This window comes from Carcharhinus amblyrhynchos, unplaced genomic scaffold (genome assembly GCF_965287045.1).
Source record: "Carcharhinus amblyrhynchos unplaced genomic scaffold, sCarAmb.v2.hapA scaffold_76, whole genome shotgun sequence".
NCBI lineage: Eukaryota > Metazoa > Chordata > Chondrichthyes > Carcharhiniformes > Carcharhinidae > Carcharhinus > Carcharhinus amblyrhynchos.
This window is the reverse complement of record NW_027649816.1, coordinates 255,276-278,318: the sequence shown is the minus strand read 5'-3', so window position 1 is coordinate 278,318 and position 23,043 is coordinate 255,276. Positions and strand designations below refer to the sequence as shown.

General features: G+C 47.5%; 1 protein-coding gene across 1 annotated transcript in view; it reads right to left on the bottom strand.

Annotated features, from left to right (window-relative positions):
• The window catches only part of LOC145337798 (dynein axonemal heavy chain 6-like), a 785,492-nt gene that overhangs the window by 669,782 nt on the left and 92,667 nt on the right, over positions 1 to 23,043 (bottom strand). Inside the window, exons 4-8 of the mRNA XM_080182651.1 lie at positions 18,013 to 18,075; positions 11,792 to 11,937; positions 11,404 to 11,542; positions 9,212 to 9,343; positions 4,798 to 5,054 (exon numbers count right to left, since the gene is read on the bottom strand). Coding sequence (XP_080038777.1) covers positions 4,798 to 5,054; positions 9,212 to 9,343; positions 11,404 to 11,542; positions 11,792 to 11,937; positions 18,013 to 18,075 — 737 coding nt within the window. The remainder of the gene's footprint in view (positions 1 to 4,797; positions 5,055 to 9,211; positions 9,344 to 11,403; positions 11,543 to 11,791; positions 11,938 to 18,012; positions 18,076 to 23,043) is intronic.

Here is a 23,043-nt window from a genome sequence, read left to right as displayed (position 1 = left end):
GAACGCTTACCCGAAGGTCAGAGGCTGAATGCCCGTGACCACTGAAGTGTTCGCCAACAGGAAGGGAACAGTCTTGTCTGGTGATTGTCGAGCGATGTTCATTCATCCGTTGTCGTAGTGTCTGCATGGTCTCTCCAATGTACCATGCTTCGGGACATCCTTTCTTGCAACGTATCAGGTAGACAATGTTGGCCGAGTTGCAAGAGTATTTACCATGTACCTGGTGGATGGTATTCTCACGTGTGATGATGGTATCCATGTCGATGACCTGGCATGTCTTGCAGAGGTTGCGGTGGCAAGGTTGTGTGGTGTTGTGTTCACTGTTCTCCTGAAGACTGGGTAGTTTGCTGCGAACAATGGTCTGTTTGAGGTTGTGTGGTTGTCTGAAGGCGAAAAACCGCACCGATCTCCTCAGAAGACAAACATGGGACACAGTGGACAGAGTACCCTTCGTCGTCCGGTACTTCCCCGGAGCGGAGAAGCTCCGACATCTTCTCCGGAGTCTTCAACATATCATTGATGAAGACGAACATCTCGCCAGGGCCATCCCCACGCCCCCACTTCTTGCTTTCAGACAACCACACAACCTCAAACAGACCATTGTTTGCAGCAAACTACCCAGTCTTCAGGAGAACAGTGACCACAACACCACACAACCTTGCCACAGCAACCTCTGCAAGACATGCCGGATCATTGACATGGATACCATCATCACACGTGAGAATACCATCCACCAGGTACATGGTAAATACTCTCGCAACTCGGCCAATATTGTCTACCTGATACGTTGCAAAAAAGGATGTCCCGAAGCATGGTACATTGGGGAGACCATGCAGACGCTACGACAACGGATGAATGAACATTGCTTGACAATCACCAGGCAAGACTGTTCCCTTCCTGTTGGCGAACACTTCAGTGGTCACGGGCATTCAGCCTCTGACCTTCGGGTAAGCGTTCTCCAAGGCGGCCTTCACGACACACAACAGCGCAGAGTCGCTGAGCAGAGACTGATAGCCAAGTTCCACACACATGAGGACGGTCTCAGCAGGGATCTTGGGTTCATGTCACACTATCTGTAACCCCCGTGACTTGCCTGGGTTTGCAAAACCTCACTCACTGTGCTGTCTGGAGACAAGACACATCTCTTTAACCTGTGATCAGTGCTCCTTCCACACATGTTGTCAGCCACTTTAGGACTTGAACAGCAGGTTAGGTGTAAAGATTCGCATTCTAATCAGTAATCTCTAAACTGTCTGTGCTTTATATGCTCTGTCCGAGGCCAGAACTCTCCATTCACCTGACGAAGAGGGAACCCTCGAAAGCTTGTGAGTTTACTATCAAATAAAACGGTTGGACTAAAACCTGGTGTTGTCAGGCTTTTTACTGACCTCCCCTGTGGTCAGTGAGGATACAAAGATTTCTCTCAAGGCCCCAGCAATTTCCTCCCTTGCCTCTCTCAGTATTCTGTTGTATATTCCATCAGGCCCTGGGGACTTGTCTACCTTAATGTTTCTCAAGAACCCCAATACCTCCTCCTTTTTGATCTCAACATGACTCAAACTATCTACACACTCTCTCCCAGACTCATCATCCGCCAAGTCCTTCTCTTTGGTGAATACTGATGCAAAGTACTCATTTAATACCTCTCCCATTTCCTCTGGCTCCACACATAGATTCCCTCCACTGTCCTTGAGTGGGCCAACCCTCTCCATGGCTACCCTCTTGCTCTTTACGTATGTATAAAAAGCCTTGAGATTTTCCTTACTCCTGCTGGCCAATGCGTTTTCACAACCCCTTTTAGCTCTTTTTACTCCTTGCTTACGTTTCTTTCTACTTTCCCTGTATTCCACACTTGCTTCGTGCGTTCCCAGCTTCCTAGCTTTGACAAATGCTTCATTTTTCTCTTATGACTTGGCTCACAATATCTCTCATTATCTGAGATTCCCAAACGTACTATACTTATCCTTCATCCTTACAAGAATGTGCCGGTCCTGAATCCCTATCAACTTACATTTGAAACCCTCCCACATGCCAGATGTTGATTTGCTCTCAAACATCTGCCTCCAGTCTACATTCTTCAGTTCCTGCCTAATATTGTTGTAATTAGCCTTTCCCCAGTTTAGCACCTTCACTTGAGGACTACACTTATCTTTATCTATCAGTACCTTAAAACTTACTGAATTGTGGTCACTGTTCCCGAACTGCTCCCCTATTGAAACACTGACCACCTGGCTGGGCTCATTCCCCAATACCAGGTCCAGTATGGCCCCTTCCCTAGTTGGACTATCTACATACTGTTTCAGGAAGCCCTCCTGAATGCTCCTTACAAACTCTGCCCCATCCATGCTCCAAGCACTAAGTGAGTCCCAGTCAATATCAGGGAAGTTAAAATCTCCCACCACAACAACTGTTACTTTTCGACCTTGCCAAAATCTGCCTACACATCTGTTCCTCTATCTCACACTGGCAGTTGGGTGGCCTATAGTAAACCCCCTACATTGTGACTACACCTTTCCTATTTCTGAGCTGTACCCATATTGCCTCGCTGTATGAACCATCCGAGATGTCCTCCCGCAGGCCAGCTGTGATATTCTCCTTAACCAGTAGTGCAACTCCCCCACCCCTTTCATATCTCCCTCTATCCCACCTGAAACATCAGTATCCTGAAATGTTAATCTGCCAATCCTGTCCTTCCCTTAACCAAGTCTCTGTAATGGCAACAACATCATAGTTCCTAGTACTAATACAAGCTCTAAGTTCATCTGCCTTACCATATATTTCTCACGTTGAAACAAATGCACTTCAGTCCACCAGACCCTCTCTGATTAGCAATCCCACCCTGCCGTTTCTCTCAGTCTTACTGGCCCAACTCTCTGGTTCCCTTTCAGTTAATTCACCTTTGCTTTGGTTCCCTCGCCGCCCCCCCACCCCCAAACTTGTTTAAATCCTCCCGTGTGACACTAGCAAACCTCCTGGCCAGAATATTTATAGTAAAAAGTCTGACAACACCAGGTTTTAGTCCAACCTATTTATTTGATAATATACTCGCAAGCTTTCGGGTTAGCCCCTTCGTCAGGTGAATGGAGAGTTCTGGCCTCAGACAGAGCATATAAAGCACAGACAGTTTAGAGATCTCTAAACTGTCTGTGCTTTATATGCTCTGTCTGAGGCCAGAACTCTCCATTCACCTGACGAAGGGGCTAACCCGAAAGCTTGCGAGTATATTATCAAATAAATCGGTTGGACTAAAACCTGGTGTTGTCAGACTTTTTACTGTGTTTACGCCAGTCCAACGCCGGCATACCCACATCAGAATATTTATGCCCTTCTATCTTAAATGCAACCTGTCCTTCTTGTACAGATCCCACCTGCCCCAGAAGAGACCCCAATTGTCCAAATATCTGAAACCCTCCCTCCTACACCATATATTTAGCCACATGTTGAGCTACACTATCTGCCTATTTCTGGCCTCACTAGCACGTGGCACAGGGAGTAATCCTGAGATTACAACCCTAGAAGTCCTGCTTTTTAACTTCCTACCTATTTCCCTAAACTGCTGCTACAGGACCTCATCACTCTTCCTACCTATATTGTTAATACCAATATGTATCTCGACCTCCAGCCATTTATCCTCTACCTTCAGAATGCTTTCTGCTGACATAGTCGTTTGAGATGCTGGAAACGTCACAGACCTCCCGCATCTCACAAGTGCAGCACTTAACCCCACTGAACCACATTTCAAGCACCAATTAAACTATTTATGAAACTTTATAAAACTCTTACCTTCACTTTTACCTTTTCACAGTGGTGTTTTTTTTGGTTAGAGGAGGAGGGAGGGAAACACTAATGTAGTGTTTCGAGCTTACCGCATTTCCTCCACACATGTTCCTTCCTCGAGGTTTAAAAGCTTTCTTGCCATCAGGCCTTTGGATTTGTTATTACATTTTATTGGTCTTGATATATGGATCCTAATATATTTGATACGCCAATGTTTCTAACTTTTCACCAGTTAAAAATACTCAAATCTATCTATTTTGGTTAAAAATGTATTTTCAAAAATGTAACTATTGTAAAAAATCAATCCATCACAGTTCAGTTCCATCACTCCACCTCAGGCATAGGGTAAGACAAGAAGACAGACCTTCAAGAACAAGCACAGCCAGTTCAGGGATTGAACCAGCACTAGTGACTCTGTGACTCACTGACCTCAATATGCACTATATACTCGTCACCTAGTCAAGTGAGCTAATCAGCTCCCGCAATCATTAATAAACAACTGGTTAGCTCACTTGACTAGGTTAGCTTACTTGACGTTAATAAACGGTGGTACAGTGGTTCGTGCTGCTGCCTCACAGTGCCAAGGACCCGTGTTTGATTACTGGCTTGGATCACTGTCTGTGTGGAGACTACACGTTCTCCCCGTGTCTGTGTGGGTTTCCTCCGGGTGCTCCAGTTTCCTTCCACAGTCCAAAGATGTGCAGGTTAGGTGGATTGGCCATGCTAAATTGCCCTTTAGTGTCAGGGGGACTAGCAGGGTAAATGCATGGGATTATGGGGATAGGGTTTGGGTGGGATTGTGGACAGTGCCGATTCGATGGGCTGAATGGCCTCCATCTGCACTGTAGGATTCTATGACACTATGATTCTAAAAATATTGACTATTTCAAACCCCAGTTCAAATTCTTGTGGAAGTCACTTTCTTCCTTTGTGTGCAAAGCCATTATCCCACTCCCTGTGTTCAACTGACAAGGATTGTGGTCTGGACCTGAAGGTCTGGACCAAGGTCTCATTCCTCACCTCAGAAGTTCCTCATTCCTTCTCTCATCTGTTGAGGTCACCATGAATGAAGCAGTGAAGGCCTCCAGTAATAGTCGGATCGCAGTTTTAACCAGGCGACAGATCAGCTCCTGGAAGAGGTAGTCCACTACTTTCAGGAACTTCTTGAACTGTTCAAGAAGTGGCCTTGACTCCACAATCTCTGTAAATACTGGCTTCTCATTTGACTTGACAGTTTCTGTTGTGAATACTTTCTCAAATCCTTCCACCTTGGCTTTCTGCAGTGTTAGTTTGCAAGAAATGGTACAAAAATATAGAAAAAGTTTCTTTCCATCATTTTCGAGAACAGTGCTCTTATGCATTCAAAACTGAAGAAATTAAGACAGGGATCTCTAGTGTAATAACCTGAAGTGAGCTAAATGACCAGAGTGCTTTTAAAATGGAAAATAACTTCAGCAATTCTCACTTGAGTGAAAAGCAGCCGCCAGCTCATGTTTTGACTGATGAGACATTTGATGGAGAAAAATAACAGCCACCTGGTTTTCCAGTTTCAATTATCCCCTTATTTACATTTCCCTGGATTCCTTATTTTTCACTGAGCCCATTATGACTGTTTCACTGGGTTTCTATTTAGTAGTGTTTGCATTTAAAAACTTGCAGTTTTTAAAGAATTGTCCATCATTGACATGATTAGTGCTTGTTTGTCTCTAAGTCGACCATCAAACACTCCCAGGACAGGTACAGCACGGGGTTAGAGACAGAGTAAAGCTCCCCCTACACTGTCCCCATCAAACACTCCCAGGACAGGTACAGCATGGGGTTAGATAGAGAGTAAAGCTCCCTCTATACTGTCCCCATCAAACACTCCCAGGACAGGTACAGCACGGGGTTAGATACAGCGTAAAGCTCCCTCTACACTGTCCCCCCATCAAACACTCCCAGGACAGGTACAGCACGGGGTTAGATACAGAGTAAAGCTCCCTCTACACTGTCCCCCATCAAACACTCCCAGGACAGGTACAGCACGGGGGTAAGATACAGAGTAAAGCTCCCTATACACTGTCCCCATCAAAGACTCCCATGTCAGGTACAGCATGGGGTTAGATACAGAGTAAAGCTCCCTCTACACTCTCCCCCCATCAAACACTCCCAGGACAAGTACAGCACGGGGTTAGATACAGCATAAAGCTCCCTCTATACTGTCCCCCATCAAACACTCCCAGGACAGGTACAGCACGGGGTTAGATACAGAGTAAAGCTCCCTCTACACTGTCCCCATTAAACACTCCCAGGACAGGTACAGCACTGGGTTAGATACAGAGTAAAGCTCCCTCTACATGTCCCCGTCAAACAGTCCCAGGACAGGTATAGCACGGAGTTAGATACAGAGTAAAGCTCCCTCTACACTGTTCACATCAAACAGTCATGATGTAGAGATGCCAGCGTTGGACTGGGGTAAACACAATAAAAAGTCTCACAACACCAGGTTAAAGTCCAACAGGTTTATTTGGTAGCAAAAGTCACTAGCTTTCGGAGCGCTGCTCCTTCGACAGGTGAGTGCCACTCCATCAGTTGTTTTACAAACTGGAATCCTGTGACCAGCGGTGTGCCTCAGGGATCAGTGCTGGGTCCACTTGTCATTGATATTAATGATTTCAATGAGAATATAGGAGGCATGGTTAATAAGTTTGAAGATGACACCAAGATTGGTGGCGTAGTGGACAGTGAAGAAAGTTATTGCAACAGGATCTTGATCAATTGGGCCAGTGGGCTGAAGAATGGCAGATGGAGTTTAATTTAGACAAATGCAAGGTAATGCATTTTGGTAGATTGAACCAGGGCAGGACTTAGTTAATGGTAGGCTGTTGGGGAGAGTTACAGAACAAAGAGATCTAGGGGTACATGTTCATAGCTCCTTGAAAGTGGAGTCACAGGTGGACAGAGTGGTGAAGGGGGCATTCGGCATGCTTGGTTTCATCAGTCAGAACTTTGAATACAGGAGATGGAGAGGCTTCTGAGGGACAAGATTTATGAGCATTTGGAGAGGTGTGACATGATCAGGAATAGTCAGCATGGATTTGTCAAGGGCAGGTCGTGCCTTACGAGCCTCGTTGAGTTCTTCGATAATGTGACTGAACACATTGACGAAGGAAGTGCAGTGGACGTGGTGTACATGGACTTCAGCAAGGCGTTTGATAAGGTCCCCCATGCAAGACTTCTTGAGAAGGTGAGAGGGCATGGGATCCAAGGGCCTTTGGCCTTGTGGATCCAGAACTGGCTTGCCTGCAGAAGGCAGAGGGTGGTTGTGGATGGGTCTTTTTCTGAATGGAGGTCAGTCACCAGTGGAGTGCCTCAAGGATCTGTTCTAGGACCCTTGCTGTTTGTCATTTTCATAAATGACCTGGATGAGGAAGTGGAGGGATGGGTAAGTAAGTTCGCTGATGACACGAAGGTCGGTGGTGTTGTGGATCGTCTGGAAGGATGTCAAAAGTTGCAGCAGGACATAAATAGGATGCAGGACTGGGCGGAGAAGTGGCAGATGGACTTCAACGCGGATAAATGTGTAGTCGTCCATTTTGGAAGAACCAACGGGATGAACGAGTACACTATCAAGGGCAAGAGTCTTAGTAGTGTTGAAGAGCAGAAGGATCTTGGGGTCCGGGTCCACAGGACTCTTAAATCGGCCTCGCAGGTGGAGGAGGTGGTCAAGAAGGCGTATGGTGTACTGCCTTCATTAATTGAGGGATTGAGTTTAGGAGTCGGGAGGTAATGCTGCAACTTTATAAGACCCTTGTCAGGCCTCATTTGGAGTACTGTGCGCAGTTCTGGTCGCCTCACTATAGGAAAGACGTAGAAGCTATTGAAAGGGTACACAGGAGATTTACAAGGATGTTGCCTGGACTGGGGGGCATGCCTTATGAAGTTAGGTTGAGGGAGCTGGGACTCTTTTCCCTGGAGAGACGAAGGTTGAGAGGCGACCTGATAGAAGTTTATAAAATGTTGAGAGGAATAGATAGGGTGGATTCTCAGAGGCTATTTCCCCGGGTTGAAATGGTCGCTACGAGAGGACACAGATTTAAGGTGCGGGGAGGAAAGTACAGAAGTGATGTTAGGGGTAAGTTTTTCACTCAGAGGATGGTGAGTGAATGGAATCGGCTGCCGTCAGTGGTGGTGGAGGCGAACTCGCTGGGGTCTTTTAAAAGACTTCTGGATGAGTATATGGGGTTTAATGGGATTGGGGGTTATAGATAGGTCTATAGATTGGTAGGTGTTGAAGTGTTCAGCGCAACTCGTGGGCCGAAGGGCCTGTTTGTGCTGTAGTGTTCTATGTTCTATGGGACGTCTTGTTGAAGTTGTACAAGACATTGGTAAGGCCACACTTGGAATACTGTGTGCAATTCTGGTCACCCTATTATAGAAAGGATATTATTAAACTAGAAAGAGTGCAGAACAGATTTACTAGGATGCTACTGGGATTTGATGGATTGAGTTATAAGAAGAGGCTGGATAGACTGGGACTTTTTTCTCTGGAGTGTAGGAGGCTGAGGGGTGATCTTATAGAGGTCTATAAAATAATGAGGGGCATAGACAAGGAAGATAGTCAATATCTTTTCTCAAGGGAGGGAGTCTAAAACTAGAGGGCATAGGTTTAAGGCGACAGGAGAGAAATACAGAAGTGTCCAGAGGGGCAATTTTTTCACACAGAGGGTGGTGAGTGTCTGGAACAAGTTGCCAGAGGTAGTAGTAATTAAAAAGCATTTAGACAGTTAAATGGGTACGATGGGTATAGAGGGATATGGGCCAAATGTGGGCAATTGGGATTAGCTTAGGGGTTTTAAAAAAAAGAGCGGCATGGACAAGTTCGGCCAAAGGGCCTGTAAACTTCATGACTCTATCAGTATATACTGGTTTTCCTTTCTTCCTCACACACTATCTGAATAATCTGTGCTATTTACCTCAATTATTTCATACAGTCATGACTTGCACACTTTCTGGGTAAACAAGGCTAGAATTCTCCAGTTATTCACATTCTGTCGCTATTGCCAATGAGAATGGAAAAATTAACAGCCAAATCTCCATTCACTGCAGTGGTGCGGTCGGAGAATCCTAAATTCCCTAATGATGGTCTCTAATTTTGCACTCAAACCTTTTGTTGGGTAAGCGATGTGGGCAATGTGAGGCAAATACAGCTCAGCATGATCTGATTGATGGTAGAAGAGGCTGTAAGGGCTAGGTGGACTTTTCCAATGTTCTTTGTTGTGGCTAACTAACTGTGAGAAAGCTGCCAAAGTCATATTAATTGCAAGTTCTTTCCTGGGCTCTGGAGACATTTACTGTCAAACAGCTGCCTCTGTCATCATACACAAATTCCCCAAAGGGTCTTTTGGTCACTTGCAGTTTACAACTCGAAACCAGGGCTACAAAGTGAAATTACCTCTAGACAGGCTTCTTTGACAGACTGAATTATTTTGTATCTGAGATCACAAATCTGCTTCAGTGCGTGTTTACGCTGTTCAGACTGGACTTCAGCAAACTGTTCACACGTATAGGATTTTGTTCTGTCCAACTGAAAGTGAAAAAATTAAAATTAACTTTGATGTGGAAGCATCTGGAGCAAACTTCAGGTGTAGGTGCAGCCAGGAGAGCAGCCAGTTAAGTTCAATGTCACCACTGTCACCTCACCATACTTCCACCTGTATTGGTTCACATAACCATTCTTGCCGTATTCACATGGAACTGTGCTCTTAAATTCCCAATTTGCCGGCCTTCAGCCCTCTGTTCAGCTGAAACTGCTGATTTGATCTACCACACCTCCCCTCCACCTTCTATACGCACATCCCCATTAACTGTGGTGCTGAAACCTTTGATCCCACCAGCTGATGGTGTTTGAATGAAGCGGCTCGTGATCCACCAGTTTGCGAGTGCACAGTTAATCAGCTTCCAAGTGCACAATTGGCCAAGAGTTTTGGCCATTCCCCAGCAGGCTGAGGGTCGCTTAAACTGCCCGTCACTGCACTGGGTCTCATGAATGGAAAATTTCACCCATCAAGTTGGGATGTCCAGCTTCACATGGACTGTGCAGGGAGCAGTGGGATATGAGCAGGGGAGGGGAACAATGGCACGTGTACCACCCACCTGCTCTTAGTGCTGCTACTGGGGGTTTGTGAATGGAAGAAATCGCTAGGCCAGTTATTCTGATCTATCATGCACTGAATGTTAAACCTATGACAACTGCCTTGATTATAAACATTTCCATAATTGTTCATTGTCTCTTCACTATGATTTGCTGAAATAGTCTGTGGGAGCAGGGTGACCTGAGACCAATTTCAATTCATACTGTGTGCCAGTAAATAGCCATCATTCAGTGAGTTGTTGTCAGCTGAATGTATTAATGATTACATGAATGGTAGAACCAGATTGAACATAACTTTTAATAGGGAATTGGCTAAATACGTGAAGGGAAATTTGTAGGGCTGTGGGAAAGAACAGGATAATGGGTCTAATTGGATAGCTCTTTCACAGATGGCATTCTTCCAGCTGTATGATTTGATGTTTCTGTCAAGAATCTATTGGCAGAATGTCACGATGCCGCCAGCAGCTTTGCAGGTGTGAGACTCCATAAAATTCTGTAGGAGTCCTTCCCACCAAGAACAAAGACTGAAGAACAAAGAAAAATACAGCACAGGAACAGGCCCTTCAGCACGCCAAACCTGTGCCGAGAATGATGCTCTAACTAAATTAAACAAGACTTACTGCCCTTATTTGGTCCATATCCCTCTATTCCATCCCTATTCATGGACCATCCATCTCCTCTGGTAGTGTGTTTCAGCACATTCCAAAGATCAAAAACTGTTGGGGTCCAGTTTAACTTTACAAGCTACTGTGGAGTTTCTGATTTGTCCCTAACAAGCTCCAGTGGAACCATTCTGCATGTTGATAAATCCCCTCAGGAACCCGTTCCCTGTGGCTGCTATAGCGACTTGGCTTTTCCTGCGGCCTCAGCAACTCTCACATCTGTTTTCAGTAACAAGCATCTGGCCGAGGCCTGTGAATTGTACTTTGGGGATGTAATTCACAGGAAAGTTTTGACACATGTTCCCTTGACATGAGAGAGGGGTGTGCACATGAGAAGATTGGTCCATGCCTCCCCCCACCTCAGAGGAGAAGCTTAGTGTGGCAGCAACAGGGAGAGATCCTGACAAAACCATGAATCTAACTCATTTTACAATTTTGGTTTATATCTGAGGCCAGCATTGAGCCTGCCTCTCATATTCTGCCTGGAATCTGACAGTTGCACTAATCTGGGAATGGGTCCTTGGTGCAGCTGCAGGTTGGGTGCCATGTCACTGAATCACTTGCTCACTAATTGCTTTGTGACCTCTCGGTAGTGGTTTTGGTCCATACAGCTTATGTAATGGTCTGTGAGGGTCATCACTTACCATTAAAAGGATGAGATTTCTTTAATTCAGAAGGTTTGGGCTTTCCTTTGGGAAAAGAATGGCAACACTTTTGAAGTGCAGTCAATCTCTTAAGAATTTTTGCCACTGCAGTGCTCCCTCAATGCTGCAAGTGTCTGTGTGCTGTGAGCCCTCAGAGGGAAAATCAATGTAAGATTAGCAGAGATACCTTGACAAAGACAATGGCATTATCTCCTGTTCCCAGACCCCCATTGCTGGAGCTGGCATCTTCACATAAAGCATGGATGTGATACAAACAGCGCTGAAAGATCTCATCGGCAAAAAACAGCTGCTTTTCCAAAATCATCCTAGCAAGGAAAAATAGAATCCATGAGAGAAGACTTGTCAGAGGCCACGATTGTGGCAAAATAGATGTTTTATCTCACCCATAAGGAGAACACTTCTTAAAATTATAAATGTTCATCTTTATGTTGCAATCCCTCTATGGTCTGACTCTGGTCTTCTGACTGTCCGCTGGTATTTCCTCCATATAATCCTACCTGTCTCCTCATCAACAACATCTTAAATCTATATCACATCTTTAATGTGTGACTGACCTTGGCGTCGCTGTTGTCAGAATTGGTGGTCCTGTCTTTGAGCACAAGCATGGTTCTTCTGCCAGCAGGATATTGTTGTCTGCAAAATCCAGGTCCATCAGCCTGCGGTTTTGCCACAGAATGCCAAAGTCTGCACCCACCATTGCCTTCCTCATCAATAGTTAAGAGGAAAAGAAATGAGGAGAGTATGAAGCCTTTCCATCCTCCTGTGTTTAGATACTGAGGAATCTGTGGTATCCACGCTGCTCTTGGCACAGCTGCTGGAGTCACGTTATAAGAACATAAGAAATAGGAGCAGGAGTAGGCCTTCTAACCCCTTGAGCCTGCCCCGCCATTCAATAAGATCATGGCTGATCTGATAGTGGTTTAGTTCCACTTACCCGCCTGCTCCCCATAACCCTTAATTCCCTTACTGATTATGAGGCTTTGAAGATGTTACTATAATAGTCTAGGATGTCGTATTACCTTGCAATGTACCAGAGAGACTGCCAATGGATGCTACTGAATACCCTCTTGAAAAGTTCACAACAAGGGGCTTCTGCTGCTCTAGATTCTGCTGTGTGAGGTTCCTGAGCATAAAGATCTACTTGCAGCATGGTCCATCAGGCCAGAACTCTACTTATTCTTCACAATACCTTGTCAGGTGTTAGCTGAAGACCCTAACAGGCATTGATAGCACAATTATGCAGCAGCAATTGTTGCAGCCACTCAAGTTCCCTTACTTTTCCTCAGTCATCCAGAACATTCTCTGCAGTACAGGTCTTGTTCAACAGGGTGAGTAAGGTCAGTTTGTGTTCTTGCCATGTTTCCGTAGATCTGCTGGCATCTCACCAATTCCAGATTCCTTTCTTCAACCTCTGAATGGCTTTTGGGTCCCTGATATGGCAATTTCTCCTCAGATGCTGTCACTGAGCTCAGACATGGAGCTGGGGTTGGGCTGTTTGAGGATTCATCCCACTTCCTGCTCCTTCAGTCAGTAGTGTCCCGCCAGCCTTAGTGAAGAGACTGTAGCTTTTATATTCACACAAATCAAAACCAACACAAGTGACAGATGAATTAACAGGCAAATCACACTCAAAATATAAGGGAATTTCACTTTAAATAGGCAATATGCCTTATTAAACCACTAACATTCTTATCATTCACCGCACTAACATGGCAGTAGATGATTACACACTTCCACAATATGCTGTTATTTATTCACATAGGATAGGTCAGGAATCCTGTCTGAAACCAGCTTTCACATTTGAGGCATACAGCATGAAAACAGGCCATTTGGCCCAACTCATCCATGCACACCAGATTTTCTAAACTGAACTAGTTCCATTTAGAACTGCATGCGTTTGGCCCATATTCCTCCAGACCTTTCCTATCCATGTACCTGTTGAAATATATTTTAAATATTGCAGTTGTACCTACTTCTACTACCTCCTCTGGCAGCTCATTCCATACACACAACACTCCGTGTGAAAAAGCTGCTCCTCAGGTCCCTTTTAAGTCTTTCCCCTCTCATCCTAAACCTAGTAAGAAGTCTCACAACATCAGGGTAAAGTCCAACAGATTCATTTGGAATCCCAAGCTTTCAGAGCTCTGCTCCTTCATCAGGTGAGGAGTGCCATTTCTGGGAAAACACCCAGCTGTTTAGTGTCACCAAGTTACTCACACTGCTTTTCAGCTTTTAGACCTTCTTAGCCACCTTTTCGGCCAAACAGAAAAGCTGATTTCTTCCTGAGAGTTACTTGCTTCTTTCACAAGAACTCTCTGTGTTCATTTTTCTGTCTCTGTTTCATTTTTGTGCCTGCATCCGTACACCTTCACTCTGCAGTTCCTCTGTTGGTCACTGTCCTCTGTGTCTGCAGTTTCCCTCCGTGTCTGCAGCTCCCCTCGGTGTCTGCAGCTCCCCTCGGTGTCTGCAGCTCCCCTCCGTGTCTGCAGCTCCCCTCGGTGTCTGCAGCTCCCCTCGGTGTCTGCAGCTCCCCTCGGTGTCTGCAGTTTCCCTCCGTGTCTGCAGCTCCCCTCGGTGTCTGCAGCTCCCCTCGGTGTCTGCAGCTCCCCTCGGTGTCTGCAGTTCCCCTCGGTGTCTGCAGCTCCCCTCGGTGTCTGCAGTTTCCCTCTGTGCCAGCAGCTCCCCTCGGTGTCTGCAGCTCCCCTCGGTGTCTGCAGCTCCCCTCGGTGTCTGCAGCTCCCCTCGGTGTCTGCAGCTCCCCTCGGTGTCTGCAGCTCCCCTCGGTGTCTGCAGTTTCCCTCTGTGCCAGCAGTTCCCCTCGGTGTCTGCAGCTCCCCTCAGTGTCTGCAGCTCCCCTCGGTGTCTGCAGTTCCCCTCGGTGTCTGCAGCTCTCATAAGAACATAAGAAATAGGAGCAGGAGTAGGCCACCTAGCCCTTCGAGCCTGCCCCGCCATTCAATAAGATCATGGCTGATCTGAAGGGGATCAGTTCCACTTTCCCGCTTTCTTCCCATAACCCTTAATTCCCTTGTCTGTCAAAAACCTATCAACCCGCGTCTTAAATATATTTAGCGAGGCAGCCTCCACCACTTCAACGGGCAGAGAATTCCAGAGATTCACCACCCTTTGAGTGAAGAAGTTCCTCCTCAACTCCGCTCTAAACTGCCTCCCCCCGCTTATTTTGAGGCTGTGCCCTCTAGTCCTGCGATCCTTTCTAAGCGAGAAGAATCTCTCTACCTCTACCCTATCCATCCCCTTCATTTTCTTATACGTCTCGAAAAGATCCGCCCTCATTCTTCTAAACTCCAACGAGTACAGACCCAGTCTATTTAGTCTCTCTTCATAATCCAACTCCCTCATCTCCGGTATCAGCCTAGTGAACCTCCTCTGCACTCCCTCCAAGGCCAAAATATCCTTGCGCAAGTGCAGCGACCAAAACTGCACACAGTACTCCAGCTGCGGCCTCACCAGTGCCCTGTACAGTTGCAGCAAGACCTCCCTACTTTTATATTCAATCCCCCTCGCTATGAAGGCCAGCATCCCATTCACCTTCCTGACCACCTGCTGCACCTGCAGACTGGGTTTTTGCGACTCATGCACAAGGACCCCCAGGTCCCTCTGCACCGTAGCATGCTGCAGCTTTTCACCCTTTAAATAGTAATCCCTCCTACTATTATTTCTGCCAAAATGGATAACCTCACACTTGCTAACATTATACTCCATCTCCTTTGTGTCTGCACCTCTCCTTTGTGTCTGCAGCTCCCCTCCGTGTCTGCAGCTCCCCTCCGTGTCTGCAGCTCCCCTCCGTGTCTGCAGCTCCCCTCCGTGTCTGCAGCTCCCCTCCGTGTCTGCAGCTCCCCTCCGTGTCTGCAGCTCTCCTTTGTGTCTGCAGCTCCCCTCCGTGTCTGCAGCTCCCCTCCGTGTCTGCAGCTCCCCTCCGTGTCTGCAGCTCCCCTCCGTGTCTGCAGCTCCCCTCCGTGTCTGCAGCTCCCCTCCGTGTCTGCAGCTCCCCTCCGTGTCTGCAGCTCCCCTCCGTGTCTGCAGCTCCCCTCCGTGTCTGCAGCTCCCCTCCGTGTCTGCAGCTCTCCTTTGTGTCTGCAGCTCCCCTCCGTGTCTGCAGCTCCCCTCGGTGTCTGCAGCTCTCCTTTGTGTCTGCAGCTCCTCTCCGTGTCTGCAGCTCTCCTTTGTGTCTGCAGCTCCTCTCCGTGTCTGCAGCTCCCCTCCGTGTGTGCAGCTCCTCTCCGTGTCTGCAGCTCCCCTCCGTGTCTGCAGCTCCCCTCCGTGTCTGCAGCTCTCCTTTGTGTCTGCAGCTCCTCTCCGTGTCTGCAGCTCTCCTTTGTGTCTGCAGCTCCCCTCTGTGTCTGCAGCTCCCCTCTGTGTCTGCAGCTCCCCTCTGTGTCTGCAGCTCCCCTCTGTGTCTGCAGCTCCCCTCTGTGTCTGCAGCTCCCCTCTGTGTCTGCAGCTCCCCTCTGTGTCTGCAGCTCCCCTCTGTGTCTGCAGCTCTCCTTTGTGTCTGCAGCTCTCCTTTGTGTCTGCAGCTCCCCTCGGTGTCTGCAGCTCTCCTTTGTGTCTGCAGCTCTCCTTTGTGTCTGCAGCTCCCCTCGGTGTCTGCAGCTCCTCTCCGTGTCTGCAGCTCTCCTTTGTGTCTGCAGCTCCCCTCTGTGTCTGCAGCTCCCCTCTGTGTCTGCAGCTCTCCTTTGTGTCTGCAGCTCTCCTTTGTGTCTGCAGCTCTCCTTTGTGTCTGCAGCTCCCCTCGGTGTCTGCAGCTCTCCTTTGTGTCTGCAGCTCTCCTTTGTGTCTGCAGCTCCCCTCGGTGTCTGCAGCTCCCCTCCGTGTCTGCAGCTCTCCTTTGTGTCTGCAGCTCTCCTTTGTGTCTGCAGCTCTCCTTTGTGTCTGCAGCTCCCCTCCGTGTCTGCAGCTCTCCTTTGTGTCTGCAGCTCCCCTCGGTGTCTGCAGCTCCCCTCGGTGTCTGCAGCTCCTCTCCGTGTCTGCAGCTCTCCTTTGTGTCTGCAGCTCCCCTCTGTGTCTGCAGCTCCCCTCTGTGTCTGCAGCTCCCCTCTGTGTCTGCAGCTCCCCTCCGTGTCTGCAGCTCTCCTTTGTGTCTGCAGCTCCCCTCTGTGTCTGCAGCTCCCCTCTGTGTCTGCAGCTCCCCTCCGTGTCTGCAGCTCTCCTTTGTGTCTGCAGCTCTCCTTTGTGTCTGCAGCTCCCCTCCGTGTCTGCAGCTCCCCTCCGTGTCTGCAGCTCTCCTTTGTGTCTGCAGCTCCCCTCCGTGTCTGCAGCTCTCCTTTGTGTCTGCAGCTCCCCTCCGTGTCTGCAGCTCCCCTCCGTGTCTGCAGCTCTCCTTTGTGTCTGCAGCTCCTCTCCGTGTCTGCAGCTCCCCTCCGTGTCTGCAGCTCCTCTCCGTGTCTGCAGCTCTCCTTTGTGTCTGCAGCTCCCCTCCATGTCTGCAGCTCTCCTTTGTGTCTGCAGCTCTCCTTTGTGTCTGCAGCTCTCCTCCGTGTCTGCAGCTCTCCTTTGTGTCTGCAGCTCCTCTCCGTGTCTGCAGCTCTCCTTTGTGTCTGCAGCTCCTCTCCGTGTCTGCAGCTCTCCTTTGTGTCTGCAGCTCCCCTCCATGTCTGCAGCTCTCCTTTGTGTCTGCAGCTCTCCTTTGTGTCTGCAGCTCTCCTTTGTGTCTGCAGCTCTCCTCTGTGTCTGCAGCTCTCCTTTGTGTCTGCAGCTCCCCTCCATGTCTGCAGCTCTCCTCTGTGTCTGCAGCTCTCCTTTGTGTCTGCAGCTCTCCTCCGTGTCTGCAGCTCTCCTTTGTGTCTGCAGCTCCTCTCCGTGTCTGCAGCTCTCCTTTGTGTCTGCAGCTCCTCTCCGTGTCTGCAGCTCTCCTTTGTGTCTGCAGCTCCTCTCCGTGTCTGCAGCTCTCCTTTGTGTCTGCAGCTCCTCTCCGTGTCTGCAGCTCTCCTTTGTGTCTGCAGCTCCTCTCCGTGTCTGCAGCTCTCCTTTGTGTCTGCAGCTCCCCTCCGTGTCTGCAGCTCCCCTCGGTGTCTGCAGCTCCCCTTTGTGTCTGCAGCTCTCCTTTGTGTCTGCAGCTCCCCTTTGTGTCTGCAGCTCCCCTCCGTGTCTGCAGCTCTCCTTTGTGTCTGCAGCTCTCCTTTGTGTCTGCAGCTCCCCTTTGTGTCTGCAGCTCTCCTTTGTGTCTGCAGCTCTCCTTTGTGTCTGCAGCTCTCCTTTGTGTCTGCAGCTCCTCTCCGTGTCTGCAGCTCTCCTTTGTGTCTGCAGCTCTCCTTTGTGTCTGCAGCTCTCCTTTGTGTCTGCAGCTCTCCTTTGTGTCTGCAGCTCTCCTTTGTGTCTGCAGCTCCTCTCCGTGTCTGCAGCTCTCCTTTGTGTCTGCAGCTCTCCTTTGTGTCTGCAGCTCTCCTTTGTGTCTGCAGCTCCTCTCCGTGTCTGCAGCTCTCCTTTGTGTCTGCAGCTCTCCTTTGTGTCTGCAGCTCTCCTTTTGTATCTTCCAGCAACATGTATTTTCTCTTAACTTTCTTCCTATTGGTAGCATCTTGAGATCAAGAGTCACCAGGTCCAAGAATATTACAACTGATCGCTTTACAACTGATGCAAGCTCTTGAATATCCTTTTCACATAGTCTCAAAAAACAATTACAGATCCCAGAGACTTCTTTAAGAAATTACAAATTTTCCATATGTACTGCTTCCACATGAAAAGTCATCATACGTCTTTTCAAAGTGCAACAGATTTTCTTGAAGTCATTCCAACTATTTGTATTCCTACCTACCTGCTGTTGCTTATTTTTGAGTTGCGGACATTGAGTTTCCAAACATTGAAAGCCTTCCACCTTCTAGAAAAGAAAATACAAATGGTTTATTAGTAAAGGCAAAAATATTGTAAAGGAAAAGCCTATCTTGTAAATTTGAAACACTGACCCATAGAACCATAGAAAACTTATAGCAGAGAAGGAGGTAATGCAGCCCACCTTGTCCATGCCAGCCCAAGAACATCCTTCCTAACCCCACCTGTTTTCAGCCGGCCCATAGCATTGACGGTTATAGCATTTAAGGTGCACATCCAGGTGCTTTTAAGAGAGTTTAACATCTCTGCCACTATCCTCTGTGTAAAAAAAGTTCTTCCTCATGTCCCCTTGACAATTATCTTGAATCTATGGTCTCTTGTTCTAGAATTCTCCAGCAAGGGAAACAATTTTATCCTGTATCCATTCTATCTCTTCCTCTCATAATTTTGGAAATCTCTATCAAATCACCTCTCAGTCTTCTTTACTTCAAGAAAAATAACCCCAACCTATCCACTGTCTCCTCACAGCTACATTTTTTTAGCCTTGGTGACATTCTATAGTGCAGAAGAAGGCCATTCAGCCCATCAAGCCTTCACCGACAACAATCTGACCCAGGCCCTATCCCCATAACCCCATATATTTACCCAGCTAATCCCCCTGACATTGCCCTAACACTAAGAAGCAATTTAGCATGGCCAATCAACCTAACCTGCACATTTTTGGACAGTGGGAGGAAACCGGAGTACCCAGAGGAAGTCCTCGCAGACAGGACAGGTTTCAGCTATCACTATTAGTATATTCCCAAGAGGCAGCACAGTGGTTAGCACTGCTGCCTCATAGCGCCAGGTACCTGGCTTCGATTCCTGGCTTGGGTCACTGTCTGGGCAAAGTTTGCATGTTCTCCCCCTGCCTGTATGTGTTTCCTCTGGGTGCTCCGGTTTCCTCCCACAGTCCAAAGATGTGTGGGTTAGACGAATTGGCCATGCTAAATTGCCCCTTAGTGTCAGGGGGACTAGCTATAGTAATTGCATGGATTATGGGGATAGAGTCTGGGTGGGATTGTTTTTGGTGTAGACTCGTTGGGCTGAATGACCTCCTCCTGCACTGCAGGGGTTCTATCATTCTGTGACACAGGGAGAACATGCAAACTCCACACAGATAGTGACCTAAGCTGGGAATCGAATCCGGCTCCCTGACTCTGTGAGGGAGCACTGCTAACCACTGTGCCATCCTGACTGTGCCAACATGCCACCCCAATTGTGCCACCCTTTCTTATAAACTCCTCTACACTCTCTCCAGAGCAATTACATCTTTCCTGTTATAAGAACATAAGAACATAAGAAATAGGAGCAGGAGTAGGCCATCTAGCCCTTCAAGCCTGCCCCGCCATTCAATAAGATCATGGCTGATCTGTCGTGGCTCAGTTCCACTTTCCCGCCCTCTCCCCATAACCCTTAATCCCTTCTCTTATCAAAAACCCATCAACCCGCTTCTTAAAAATATTTAGCGAGGCAGCCTCCACCACTTCAACGGGCAGAGAATTCCAGAGATTCACCACCCTTTGAGTGAAGAAGTTCCTCCTCAACTCCGTTCTAAACCGCCTCCCCTTTATCTTGAGGCTGTGCCCCCTAGTCCTACTGTCTTTTTTGAGCGGGAAGAGTCTCTCCACCTCTATCCTATCCATCCCATTCATCATCTTATACGTCTCAATGAGATCTCCCCTCATTCTTCTAAACTCTAACGTTATGTGGTTACAGAACTGCACAATACTCCAGTTGTGGCCTTACCAATATAATTCCAACATTATGGGTGGAATTTTATGGCCTTGCTCATCCTGAGACCGGAAGATCCCACCCGAGGTCAACGGATCTTCCCATTGTCTTCCCCTCACCCGCTTCAATTCCCATAGCTGGCGAGCGGTAGAACTCCAGTGCACATTCTTACTTTTATCTTCTACACCTCACCCAATGATGGAGAGCAATCCATATTCTCTCTCCACATATGCTGTCAGGCCTATTCAGATTAAGGGGATTAAGGGTTACGAGGAGAAAGCGGGAATGTGGAACTGATCCACTTCAGATCAGCCATGATCTTATTGAATGGCGGGGCAGGCTCGAAGGGCTAGATGGCCTACTCCTGCTCCTATTTCTTATGTCTATTTGAACTGCTGCCTTTAGGGACCTGTGTACTTGTATGGCAGGATCTCTCACTTCAGCTACCCCTATTAGTATATTCCCAGATATCTTTAACTTCTGCTTCCACCAATTTCAGGTCCCTACCTGCTTCAAGAAAATGACTATCATCCCTGCACCAAACAAAAGCCAAGCAGGAATTCTTAATGACTGTCGTCTAGGGGATCTGACATACATCATTATGAAGTGCTTCGAAATGTTTGTCATGGCACAAATCTGTTTCGACCTCCCAGATTGCCTGGATTCACCACAGTCTGCCTATCACTACAACAAGTCAGGCACCATCTCCCTGGCCCTACACTCAACCCTGGAACACCTAAATAACAAAGACACTTATGTCAGACTCACATTTATTGACTACAGCTCAGCCTTCAACATCATTATCTCAACAAAACTCCGTGGCCTGGGCCTCAGCACCTCCCTCTGTGACTGGATCCTGAACTTCCTAACCCTCAGACCACAATCAGTAAGGATAGGCAACAACACCTCCTCCACAATGATCCTCAACACCAGTGCTCCACAAGGCTGTGTTCTCAGCCCCCTACTTATACACCAATGATTGTGTGGCCAAATTCCCATCCAATTCAATTTTCAAGTTTGCTGATGATGCCACCGTAGTGGATCAGAACTCAAACAATGACATGACAGAGTACAGGAATGGGATAGAGAATCTGGTGAACTGGTGCTGCAACAATAATCTCTCCCTCAATGTCAAAAAATGAAGGAGATTGTCACTGACTTCAGGAAGCGTAGTGGAGGACATGCCACTGTCTACATCAATAGGGATGAATTAAAATTGGTCGAGAGGTTCACATTTCTTGGTGTCCAAATCACCAACAACCTGCCCTGGTCCTCCCGTGCTGACACTATAGTTAAGAAAGCCCACCAATGCCTCTACTCCCTCAGGAGACTAAAGGAATTCAGCATGTCCATTGCAACTCTCACCAGTTTTCACAGATGCACCATAGAAAGCATCCTTTCCAGATGGATCACAGCTTGGTATGACTCCTGCTCTGACCAAAACCACAAAAAACTACAAACTGTTGTGAGTGTATCACAATCCACCACGCAAATCAGCCTACCAGCCATTGACTCTGTCTACACTTCCGCTGCCTTGGGAAAATAGCTAGTGTAATCAAAGACCCCACACACCCCAGACATACTCGCTTATGTTTCCTAAACCAACCTTTGAACAAGTTTGCCACATTACCCAGTATCCCATGGACTTTTACTTTTCTGACCAATCTGCAATGTGGGACCTCGTCAAACTCCTTGCTAAAATCCATGTACACCACATCCACTGCACTACCTTCATCAACCCTTCTTTTGACTTTCTCCAAGAATTCAATCAAGTTTGTGAGGCAAGACCTTCCTTAACAAATCCATGCTGACCATCCCTAACAAGTCCACCTACAGTTAATCCTATCTCTCAGGATTGATTCTACTAATCTGCCCACCACCAATGTAAGTCTATAATTGTTTGGCATTTTCTTTGATCCCATTTTAACATAGAACACTACAGCACAAACAGGCCCTTCAGCCCACAAGTTGCTCCGATCATATCCATACCTACCAGGCCTATCTATAATTCTCAATCCCATTAAATCCCATATACTCATCCAGAAGTCTCTTAAAAGACCCCAACGAGTTCGCCTCTACCACAACCGACAGCAGCCGATTCCACTCACTCACCACCCTCTGAGTGATAAACTTACCCCAACATCTCCTCTGTACCTGCTCCCCAGCATCTTAAACCTGTGTCCACTTGTAGAGACCATTTCAGCCCTGGGAAATAGCCTCCAAGAATCCACCCTATCTATACTTCTCAACATTTTATAAACCTCTATCAGGTCACCTCTCAACCTTCGTCTCTCCAGGGAGAAGAGACCCAGCTCCCTCAACCTATCTTCATAAGGCATGCCTCCCAATCCAGGCAACATCCTTGTAAATCTCCTCTGCACCCTCTCAATAGCTTCCACATCCTTCCTGTAGTGAGGCGACCAGAACTGAGCACAGTTCTCCAAGTGGGGTCTGACAAGGGTCTTATAAAGTTGCAGCATTACCTCCCAACTCCTAAACTCAATCCCTCAATTAATGAAGGCCAGTACACCATACGCCTTCTTGACCACATCCTCCATCTGCGAGGCCGATTTAAGAGTCCTGTGGACCCGGACCCCAAGTCCTTCTGCTCTTCAACACTGTTAAGACTCCTACCCTTGATATTACACTCCTTCATCCCATTGGACCTCCCAAAATGGACCACTACACATTTATCTGCGTTGAAGTTCATCTGCCACTTCTCCGCCCAGTCTTGCATCCTATCTATGTCACGCTGCAACTTCTGACATCCCTCCAAACTATCCATAACACCACCAACCTTCGTGCCGTCGGCGACACGACTAAGGAACTATGCTTGCATTTCTCCAGTCCTTCGGTACCTCCCCTATATTTAGTGATGTTCGGAAAATCATGCTCAGAGCATCTGCTATCTCCTCCCTGACTTTCTTCAGCAGCCTCAGAAACAATTCATCTGGCCCAGGTGACTTGTATCCATTTCTGTCTCTGAAGCCTGAAGACTGGGAGCTGTCAGGTTTACATCCCTGAAGTTTTGCTGTTTTGGGAATATATCCTTCTCTGGAAACTGCTGTCAGGGTCTCTGTCCAGCAGTGTCAAAAGGCTGAAAATCTAGCACCACGTGAGCCTACTTGTTTTGTGCTAATACTGGAGAACGGTGTACGTCTATTGGGTACTTCTTTAAAGTGGAACAATAGAGATAGCTAGCTGTTAAGAATTATACTTTGTCATGTTTAAGTATTTTAACTGG